The sequence below is a fragment of the Elephantulus edwardii genome, unplaced genomic scaffold, assembly GCF_000299155.1.
Source record: "Elephantulus edwardii isolate Elephantulus edwardi_28Jun2011 unplaced genomic scaffold, EleEdw1.0 scaffold00042, whole genome shotgun sequence".
NCBI classification, from domain to species: domain Eukaryota; kingdom Metazoa; phylum Chordata; class Mammalia; order Macroscelidea; family Macroscelididae; genus Elephantulus; species Elephantulus edwardii.
The window spans coordinates 2,183,987-2,195,915 of NW_006399792.1; the positions used below are offsets into that span (position 1 = coordinate 2,183,987).

The following is an 11,929-nucleotide window of genomic DNA, read 5'->3' on the forward strand; positions in this document are numbered from 1 at the left end:
TCAATTGTTATTCCATCAATCTCTGGGACTTTATTTTTTGCCAAGTCCTTCAGAGCAGCCTGCACTTCCTCCTTCATCTCCATTGCCTCTTAATCACATGCTTTTTTTTTGAAATTCTTCTGTGTCAGCCAATTCTCTGTATAATCCTTCATCTTCTTTTAATACTTCTTGGATCATTCAATATTTTGCCCATAGCATCCTTAAACATTGAAACTTGAGGCTTGAATTTGTTCTTTAGTCCTTCAGCTTAAGAAATGCTGAGTGGGTTTGGCCCTTTTGATTTTTGGACTCCAGATCTTTTCACATTTCATTATATAACTTTGCTTTGTCTTCCCAAGCTGCCCTGTAAAATATCCTATTCAGCTTCTTAACTTTTTTATTTCTTTCCTTTGCTTTGGTTTCTCAGCAGTCTAGTGCAATATTCAATGCAGTGGATAATAGTGTAACACTGACAATATTATTAAATGAGACTTCTAGTGATACTATGAACAAAAGATCAGAACCTTGGCCTATCCTGCTCCCCATAATCTCCCCCATTCTCAACCCCACTGTGGCAGTCACTGGGTCAATCCATCATGTTGGGCTTTTTTCTTTTTCACTGACTCTCTACTTTTCCCAATACAATACCTTTTTCCATGGACTTTCCCTCATAATATGACCAAGGTATATGAGATGGAATCACACCATCTGTGCTTCTGATTACACAAATGATGTTGGCTCTATTTATTAATGCATCACCATGCCTCAGTTTACTTCTTTATAAAAAACTGTGGCAAAAGTAACAGCTTCTCACAGAATCACTGTTACGAGTGATCTTTTTTTATTTTAAAAAAATTAAATTTAGAAGAAAGCTTAGTCCAGGATAAGTATTAAATGAATGTCTGTGCCGCTTCTGTTTAACCACAAAACACATTTCTATTTTTATGCTAGACTATAAGGCAGGTTTAAAATTCTATAGTGAGGGGCTGAGTCAGTGGCTGGTCTAGAAGCTCCTGAGCAGTGGTTCCACTCTGGAACCTGGTTTCTCGCATTTTAGTTGGTTAATAATTTTAGACTGAACATTCTTTAATTTGTACAGCAGTCGTTTGTCTATTTGCAGTACTGAGTAAGTTACAGTTGTGTGACGCTGAACACTATGGTATAGTTGTGTCAAAAACCACACTGGTTACCCATCATGGACAGTGTTTGCAGGAGCTTCCATATTGATTAAGGTTTGGAAGCAGGAGTGACATCCACTTTCTAAATTAGATGCCTCTGCAAACTCTATAATCATACAGACTTGATGTTAATTAGGGAACAGAGTTCAGGTCTTTTGTTCATAGGGTCACTATGAGTGATATTCGACTTGACAACACTTAACGACTGCTAAGTGAAATTAGTGTTGTTGTATTTGGAGGAACATTCTTCTACTTTGAATATTATACTTCGTCAATTTGCTGTACTGAAGTAACCTGGGTTTGCTGTGATGCTGGTGAACTTTGTGCCTTTATCAAATACCATAATAGTCTCCCTCTATGGGCAGTGTTTGGTGGGGCTCCCATCTGTAAAACAGGTTTGGAAGCAGGAGTGGCATCCACTTACTAAACCACATGCCCCTGGAAACTCTATGAACTTGGAGAAATGACAATAGTTATGGAAAGGCATTAGGTCTTTTGTACATAAGAGTAGCTATGAGTCATACTCGACTTGATGGAAACTAACACCAACAACAATATATGGTATGTACTGTGCCCTGCTCCTTGCTGTATCCTGAACAGTATCTGGGGCAGGACAGAAATTCAGTAAGTGCTTGATGAAAATTTACATGACAAGTCCTGTGATGACTGCTGCCTATGTATCATTATATTTATGTCTCATTATGATGTTATAAGTAAATACTAATCACATTTTACTATTATTATTTTTAATATCTTTATTTGCTTGATAAGAAATAGAGATTTATATATGGAATAACTAACTTTGCAAGGTCATACAGAACTTATAAACTCCAGTTTCATGTTCAACTGTATTCCATCATTTGAATTTGAAAGAATGATTAAATATGATTTAGTTTTTCCACTGAAAGAGATTCTGAATCCCGGAAGAAGAGTAAAAAACATTTTTTTAGTGACAGTATCCAAGCTTCATGTTAGGAAAAAAAATGGTCACATTTACACAACTATTTGTGTTTAAAATGAGTATATAATTACCATTGGCCTTGTTTAATTTTGGACTTGAGCCAGAAGTCTTCTTTGCACTGGCAACTACTGGATGTCCATTTCTGTGTTGTAAAAAGAGAACAGGTAATTGCAAATTTTAAAAGGTATTTGCTGTAATATCCTTTGGTCTTATTGTTAACTATTTAGTCCCAGAAGTTTTCTTTGGATAGGCCTCAGGGTGTTCAGACACCTCCTGAAATTGTAGACACAATTCTGAAGTCTGAATCCGTGTATTTTCTACAGGGACATATCCTTCATTTCTTTTTTGGAGAGAGTTTTAGTTCAACATTATCACCATAGTTACCTCCCCCCCTTAAACATTAGTAAAATTCATTATCCAACTGCAAGTGATAGGTGGAACATAATTTAGACATAATTTATATACTTAAAACACTTTAAGTGTTTTCTTTAAAATTCTTAAACTATTTAAAGTAAAAATCTGAAAAACAAGTATTTGTATTTAAAGACTTATATGACCAGCACCACTTGAAGTGGAAAACAGCCAAAGATTTGCCCATAGGTATACAAGATTCCCCCTACTCCACATGTTGTTGTAGTAAAAAAATTTGTACAATGGACTTAATAGACCTCTTGGAGACTAGTGTAGCTGACAAACAGGAAAGGTGTGTGCTACTTGCTTAAAAAGTACAACACTTTGTCTTTATAGAAACAAAATTTCTAAGTAATCTCATTGTTGGTGATGCTTGGAAAAAGGAGGTTGCCTAACGTGTACAGTGTTAGGATAAGCAATCTTTCAAGAGCTCTGTGTATGTTTACTAGGTAGCCAAGAATACAAAGCCATTTTTCAAGGCTGTGTTACTGCAGGTTTGAGGAATGAAATAATTAAGTCTCCATATGAGTCATCTATGACTCAACGGCACTTAACAACAACAACAACAACAAGAGAGAATGCTGTTGGCCTACTGGCTAGAAAGTTATGCTACGAAGCCAAAGGTGGGTGACTAATCAGTGGCTCTCGGGCTTTTAATTGTTTTTGGCCAAACATTCTTCTAAGTGGTGTAGCACTGGTCTGTCCATTTGCTGTACAGAGGTAACTCGTGGTTGTTGTGATGCTAAACACTGTGACACTGATGTGTCAAAAGCGAGAATAGTTACCCATGGTAGACAGTGTTTGGTGGAGCTCCCTGATTAAAACAAGCTTGGAAGCAGGAGTAGCATCCACTTCCAAAATAGCTTGCTTCTGGAAACTCTAAGAATGTGGAGAAATGATGATAGTTATACAAGTATTTAGGTCTTTTTGTTCATAGGGTTGCCATTGACGGCACTCAACAACAACACCACCAACATTGAAAAAGCCAGTCTTCTTATAGGCAACTTCATCAGGCTTGGTGCTCTTCTAATGCAGTATAATCCACTGTATGTGCAGGTATCTATTAGACCCATGTGAGCAACTTCTGTGGGACTTGGGGAACACGGGATGCAGAGATAAACATGCTTATTATGATTCCTGTGTCATTAGAAATAAAGTCCTTTGTTTCTGCTCCAGGGGGTCTCATGTTTCTTCTAGAAAAGAGTAATGAGCTAATTCGTTAGCTCACAAGAAGCTAGCAGACTCTTCAGTTCTTCGCATATAGATCATCCTCACAAATACCTTCCCCTTCCATAACTGCCACCTTGTGGATCTTAAAGCAGATTCATACAACGGCAGAGAATAGTGGGAGAAGAATGAATAGAAAAGTAATTGTGGCTCCATTATTAATATTCTATGGATATAATTAAGATGAAAAGAAAAGATATATGGAAGTTATTTCAGGGAAAGGGTGAAGGATGGCCACTAACTCTGATGCAAAATATTCAGGGACATCTGAGTGGAGATATTAACTTTCACAAAACATATTGTCCAAGATGTTTTTGGAGTTTCTTTTCCCACTAATTATTAAGAAGAATCTAGGAAAGTCCTCATCAATCTAATTTTTAGAAATATGTAAGGGAATCAGGACAGGGATTATATTTAATAAAAAACCCATATAACCAAACTTAAAAGTTTCAGAAAGGACATGTATTTTTATCAAAAGATTAAGTTATTATATTCCCTTATTTTAAGAGATACACAATATCAAACTCAGCATGCATCACAGATACATATTGTTCCCTTCATATAATGTAGCAGTAATCTAGACAGCCTAAATTTGTGAACATTTTCTCCAATAATTCCACAAGATATGGAAAGAATAGTCACTACACATTTTATTACAAGGTGAAACTTTTAAGTGATGTATATAGTGAAAGTGTTCATTACAGATTAATAAGTAAGCACAAGCTAGCCTGTGCTTACCTTGTATACTGAACAAGTCATCCTTTAAAGACCTAAGTCTGGGGCCATTCACACTGTACAATACAACTCTCAGTCTCTCAATGACTTACTTTCTAAAGTTTCATAGCTTGTCATTTCTTCATAAGTATCAGATTGATTCAATCCCAAAGACTAGAAGCTTTTTTTCTCAACTAATGTAAGACTTTTCATAAGTCTATAGCCCTGGTGGATTAGTGGTAAGAAGCTGCATTGCAATCTCGAAAGTCCACACTTCAAATTCATCAGCTGCTCTGGAAGAGAAGGACGGGCAATCTTCTGTGCAATTAAGTGCCTCTGAAAACCTGCTGGAGGGTCAGCTATGGGTCAGTTCCAACTTGACGGCACACAACAACAACAACAACATATGCTTGCTCATAACTTGGTCTACACAATTTGTGGTAGATACACGTCTGGGTAGCACAGACTACATAACATAGCAACTCTGGGAAATGGCCAAAACACACCTCAACTGATCAATACATTCTTATTTCTTTGCCTCAAATCAGCGACTGGGTACAATCAGCATGTTGTTGTTGTTATGTGCCATCGAGTCGCCTGCGACTCATAGCGACCCTATGTACAACAGCCCTAAACTCCGCTCTGTCCTGTGCCAATCGCACTGTCTCTGACACTCCCATCCCAATTATCCCAGTCACTGAATCAATCCACCTCATAGAGGGCCTTCCTCTCCTGCGCCGTCCCTCCACCCTCCCAAGCATGATGTCCCTCTCCAAGGACAGGTCTCTCCTCACTACATGTCCGTAGTAAGTTAGACGGAGCCTCAGAATCCTTGCCTCCAAGGAGCCACCCGGTTTAACCCTCTGCAGGACAAATCTATTTGTTTTCCTAGCAGTCCATGGTATTCTCAGTACTCTTCTCCAGCACCACAGCTCAAAGGCATCAGTTCTCCTTCTATCCTCCTTGGTCATTGTCCAACTCTCTGATGCATAACAGGTAATTGCGAAGACCATGGCCTGTATCAGACGCACCTTACTCTCCAGAGAGACACCACTGCTCTTCAGCACTTTGGAGAGGTCCCTAACAGCAGACTTTCCCATGGCAATGCACCTTTTAATTTCCTGGCTGCTGGTGCCAAGATTGTTGACTATGGAGCCAAGCAAACTAAAGCTGTGTACAATCTCAATCTCTTCACCATCCATCCTGATGCTGCCAATTGGTCCAGTGGTGAGATTCTTTGTCTTCTTGACAAGAAGACACAATCAGCATACGTTATTATATTATCAAGTTGGAACTTACTCATAGCTGACCCTACCTTGATCTTGACAAAGACAGTAAAGCACATGGGAGGAGACTGTGCATCTTTTTCTCATGAAGCAGTTGTTGGATTTGAACTGTGTGCCTTCAGGTGGTCAGCACAGGTTCTTACCACTAGGCCAGTACTCACCTTACCTTTGTGACAGGTGGAATTTCTGTTTGACAACTACTCAGAGGGCTGTGTATACATGTGTAGGCCTGAAAATGGACACAGTCATCTGACATATCAAACAGGAAGTCACCCAGAGGACAAAGCAGATATACATACAGAAGGAGAAACTGAAATCAGCAAAGATATTACAGAGTCCTGATCAAATGTCACCTGAAGGCCACCTCTCTGGATTCATTCAGTCCCATACAAATCCCAAGCTTTTTAAACCAACTTGAATTGGATTTTCTGCTTAAAAATTGAGCAGATACTGTTGACTCCAACCCACTTCAACCTTGGAGGACAAAACAAAACTGCTCAACGGTGTTTCCCAGGCTGCAGTCTTTTGGAAGCAGACAGTTACTTCTTTCCCCTGTGAAGTGGTTGATGGTTTTTAACCACTGACCTAGTGGCTGGCAGCCAACGCTTAACCACAGTGCCACTGGGGCAAAGCACTTTAAATAACAAATGTAATCATTCTACTAAATGAAAACATATATGCAAACACCTGGCCACTCAATGTGCTCTGAGAATCAGATATTGGGTAATTTATTCTAACTTTACTAATCCCTGCCACTTCATCCTCTGAGTTCCTTACTGTGGAATATGTTTTAAAAGAACATAAGTACGACATATAGGCTAAAAGGCTGGCACATGCATACACACGCACTTACACACACACACACACACACACACACACAACCCCCCCACACACACACAGCTGCCAAAGTACCTTGTAGCTTTCAGCACCACTGAGGGAAGTGCTATGTCTAATGTTCGCTTAACATCTTCCAAGGTCATTCCTTGTGTGCTCACTCCATTCACATAATGGATGATGTCTAGTAGCTGGAGATTACCATCAATGGCTGCAACTGATCTTGGGTTGATATCACTAATATAGACCACTTGATGAACACTATTGTGGCCTCCAGATAAAGAAAAACCTTCAAAACACAGGAAACAGTTATTTTCTCAGTCACAAGAGAACTCGTCTTCATTTGGTCAAGAAAACTATATGGAATAAAGCTGAAGATCACACTTACCCAGCTCCTCCTTGTTGCATGTTAGCGTAATGTCAGGCAGCAAATGAGGCAGCACTGGCATTCGGGGTACGTCTAGAACCCGGCCAACCACCAACCGCACCATCTTTGGCGCAGCCCGGAGCAGGTTCACTGCATCTGTGTGAGTCATGTTTGTGACATCTGTGTCATTAACCTGAAATATGAAAGATGTTCAGAGCAGAATTATAATTTCAGAGGAGAAAAGCTAAGTTGTCAACGAAATACTTTTATATTCTTAATCTTCTATATAGTCTATTTTAGCTAGTACAAAATAAAAAAAAGGCATGGTTTGCATTTATTGATACCCATTTACTATGGAATTTATAAACCTAATGTGATAAAAAAATAAAGTATGTAACAATAAATATTATTCTGATAATAGAGGAAATTTATTCTTTCCTTAGTTTAAGAAAAGTCCTGTGTCTGATATTCAAGATAGTTTGGTTTACGCTTTAATTAGTATCTAAGGAATCTTCAGGTTGAGAAAGGATTTTCAATGTCTCACCTTTAAGAGGCGGTCCCCAGGTTTAAGCCTGCCATCACTCTTGGCCGGATCCTGAACAACATCATGAACAAAACAACCAACACTCTGGTTTCCTTTGGTTACTGTAAAACCGAGGCTTCCTTTTTCAGATTTAACTAGGGTAATGAGAAGTTCAACTTCCTAAGGGAAGAAAACAGTAATTCCCTCAGGTTGCTTATTTTTCCTAGGGCTTTCCACCAGTTCAAAATGGTTCTTGGCAGTAAAATAAAAAAAAATTTAAAATACCCATAAAAAGGGTTCAGTCATTGCCTTCATAAAAAAGGGCAGTGTACATAATATATTGCATAGCAACTACATCTACTGATTCTAATATTTTGATCACAGACTATAGCTGCTTTCAGTGTAGATTACATTTCAACATAAAGAAAAAAAAATCTTCAAACTAGACCAATGAATTATTACATCATGGTAAATTGGAAAAAAGACTGAAATCATCAAGGATTGCATTTTACTTCATACAACAATCAACATCCATGGAAGTAGCAGCCAAGAAATCAAACGGTATATTGCACTGAAAAATCTGCTGCCAAGGATCTCTTTTAAATTGTAAAGAGAAATAATGTCAGCTTAAAGACTACGGTGGACCTGGCTCAAGCCACAGTATTTTCAGTCACAACTGGCAGCATCAGGATGGATGGTGAAGAGACTTAGATTGTTAACAGCTTCAGTTTGTTTGGCTCCACAGTCAAGACTCTTGGCACCAAAAGCCAGGAAATTAAAAGACGAATTGCATTGGGAAAGTCTAGAGGTGTCAGACACCTCTCCAAAGTACTGAAGAGCAACAATATCAGTCTGGAGACTAAGCTGCGCCTGATACAGGCCATGATCCTTAAAATCATTTGCTATGCATCAGAGAGCGAGACAAAGACAAGGGATGATAGAAGGAGAACTGATGCCTTTGAGTTGTGGTGCTGGAGAAGAGTCTTGAATATACCATGGACTGCTAGGAAAACAAACAAGTTCATCTTGGAGAGGGTGAAACCAGGCTGCTCCTTGAAGGCAAGGATTCTGAAGCTTCATCTGATATACTCTGGATATGCTGCAAAGAGGAACCAGTCCTTGGAGAGGGACATCATGCTTGGGAGGGTGGAGGGGCAGCACAGAAGAGGAAGGCCCTCGATGAGATGGATTGATTCAATGACTTGGGTAATGGGAGTGGGTGTGTGGGAGACAATTGACACATGATAGAGCAGGGTTTAGGGTTATTGTACATAGGCTTGCTATAAGTCACGGGTGACTCAATGGCACATAACAACAACAACAACAACAACAACAACATATTCACGTGATCACTCGACCATGACTAGAGTTGACTGAGGAAGAACTGATGGCTTTTAATTATTTTAATTTGGAAAAGACTATAAAATATACTATGGATTGCTAAGAGAAGAAACAAATCTGTCTTGGAAGAGGTACAGTAAAATGCTTCCTGAAGGAAAAGATGTGAAACTTTGTCTCATAAACTGTGAGCATGTTACCCAGAGGAGAAAATCCCTGAAGAAGGATATCAAAAGGCAGACAGCCTTCAATGAGATGGATTTACACAGTAGCTGTAACAAGTGGGTTGATTATGAGGATGTCCCAGGATATAATTGTCATTATGAGTCAGAAAGAATTTGATGGTATCTAACACCAGGAGGGACCAGTCCTTGGAGAAGAATATCATGCTTGGGAGGGTGGAGAGACAGCACAGGCGAGAAGATCCCAAATGAGATCAATTAACTCAGTGACTGGAAAAGTGGGATTGGGTCTGTTAGAAATGATGAGATTGGCTCAGGAATGGGCAGGGTTCAGAGCTGTCGTGCATAGGGATTGCTAGGTGACTCAATGGCACGTAACAACACTAGGAAATAAACAGCTGTGCCTCCTTCAAAGATAGTGGTCAAGGGCACTGCTATGAACATGGGCTGTTCTCCAAACGTCCTGCCAGCCTTGCCACCTCAAAGATTCAGAAGCCTAATGCAGGAGATGAGATCATTGGCAGGAATGTGGAGAGCAGTATGAATGTGGAATGGGGAGAGCCAGCACAGCTGGCTGCTCATGGCAGAACGTCACTTATTTAGTTGTGTGAAAAAGTTTTGATCTATTTCTCTTTAAAGATTTCAGTGTGGACATGGATGAAATACAAAGTATACTATTCAAAGTCTACACTCTTATACTGTGCAGAAAAAAACACAAGACGTAAAACAAACAACAACAACAAACCCCTCAAGATGTAGATGACATATATAGAAAAATGTGCCTAATTATGAGTAAACATTAGACCTGGTGGCCTAGACAGTAAAGACTTGCACTACCAGGCCAAAGGCAGGTGATTTGAAACCACCAGCTTCTCACAAGGAGAAAGATGAAAAATTTCTCCCTGTGCGATTTACAGCCTGAAAACCTGCTAGAGGGTCAGCTAAAATATAGTTCCAATTTGATGGCACAAAATGACAACAATAATGGAGAGAATAGCCACATTATTTATGGTTTTCAAGAGGTGAGATTAAAGATTTTAATTTTTTTCCCCCAGCCTCCTAATTTTTCTACAGTAAATGATACTTATACAGTAAAAATTTGACCCTAAAAAACTCCATTGTTGTCGTGTGCCACTGAGTCAGGATGGATGAAGAGGTGATCCATTAGCAGGTTTTCAGAGGCAGTAAATCTCATGGGAGGAGACTTTCCATCTTTGCCCTGTGTAGCAGCTGGTGGATTTGAACCATATTCAGGATTTCAGTACAGCTTCTTAGTTCTAGGCCAGCAGAGCTCTTTTATATGCTAAAATATGATTTAAAAAAATACTCCATTTGCTTCAAGCAACCGGAAGGATATATTTCATTTGAAAATTTAATTTCAAAACTAAAACGGTAGCTTTTTAAGAATAGGGTAATTACTGCTATCAACAAATAAACAGAAAAAGTTTGATTTATTCATACAATGTAATATAATGCAGCACTAAAAAAATAAATTTGTAAAACATTACATCCTGGAGCATATCATGCTGAATGAACTATCTCAGTCACAAAAGGACAAACTTCAGACTACCACTGTTATAAAGCAGATCTGATATGGGAGGGTGTGAGGAGAATAGGGTAAGAGTGGATAGATAATGATCATTGCTTTGGAACAGGTGAAAGAAAGAACTGTCTAAAATGAATATATGGTCTGTAAAAGGAGGAAAAGTAGCTGAAACTGACTCCTGTGCTGCTTCTAGCATGAGAGTTAGTATCAAACAATAATATTGAAAGAAAAATTTTAAAAAATGAATATATGATTAGGCATTATATGTACGATAACAGCCCAGAATAAGAGCTATATCGTTGCAAAGAAGACTGGGGGGAGGGAAGGTAGGCAATTGTGTGACAATGAGTGAATATTTTTTTTAAAAAGTGAACTGGGAGAGGTGGAAGGGAGGGGAGGAGGTAAAATGTGCAGCAATGAATGAATGAAAATCTTCTCTGTAAATGTTCATTATAAACACAATTAAAATAAAATTATATTAAAAATGATTCTATATAGGTGTAAAAATAGTACATAGGATTGAAACCATATTCAAAGTTGATTAAATTTTAATAAGTCATAATTCAGGAAATAAAAATTTTTACTGTCATACTCCTTATCAGGTATTATACTCGGTTCTTACCTAAGTTTATCCCTTAATCCTCAACACAAACCAGTGCAGTGCACTGATTCTGCTTCAGTGATTCCTACAGATCAAAGGGGATCTGACTTCAGTTTCCAAGGCTGAAATTATGGGGGCGGAGTATCATATCGTACTCCAGCAGAGCAGCTGGTGGGTTTGAAACACTGCCCTTTTGGATTAGTAGTCAAGTGTTTAAATACTGTGCTACCAGGGTTCCTACATTATAAGTGAAGCCCTTAAATACCAGGAAAAGAAAATCATTTTTATTCAAGTCCCTCTGTATTTTCCTCTACTTTCTCAGGTATATATCAGAAAGGTAACAATTTATTGTTGTTGCTAGGTCCCTGCGAGGAGACTATGACTGATAGCAACCCTATGAACAGATCTAAACATTGCCCTGTCCTGTGCCTTTCTCACCATCTCTGATGTACTTGATCCAATTATTACAGTCACTGTGTCAATTCATCTTATTGAGGGTCTTCCTCTCCTTTGACAACTTTCTACCTTTCCAATTACGATGTCTTTTTCCAAGGACTGGCCTCTCTTTACAACATGTCCAGAGTATATGAGATGATTTTTTTTGTTGTTAAATTTTATTAGTTTTAATGAACATTTACAGAGATTTCGGGTTTTCATTCATTCATTGTTGCACTGTTTTCTCCACCCTCATCCCCAGTTCGTTCTTCTTCCCCCCATGTCTGTTTTAATTGTCCAATTGCCACAGTGCTTGTCAAAGCCAGTTCTGATTAATCTCCTTTGTC

At 38.8% G+C, this 11,929-nt stretch overlaps 1 protein-coding gene across 1 annotated transcript in view; it reads right to left on the reverse strand.

The window, feature by feature from the left end:
- The window catches only part of PTPN13 (protein tyrosine phosphatase, non-receptor type 13 (APO-1/CD95 (Fas)-associated phosphatase)), a 209,859-nt gene that overhangs the window by 42,403 nt on the left and 155,527 nt on the right, over positions 1-11,929 (reverse strand). The window contains exons 32-35 of the mRNA XM_006885322.1: positions 7,502-7,660; positions 6,979-7,150; positions 6,669-6,879; positions 2,190-2,260 (exon numbers count right to left, since the gene is read on the reverse strand). Coding sequence (XP_006885384.1) covers positions 2,190-2,260; positions 6,669-6,879; positions 6,979-7,150; positions 7,502-7,660 — 613 coding nt within the window. The remainder of the gene's footprint in view (positions 1-2,189; positions 2,261-6,668; positions 6,880-6,978; positions 7,151-7,501; positions 7,661-11,929) is intronic.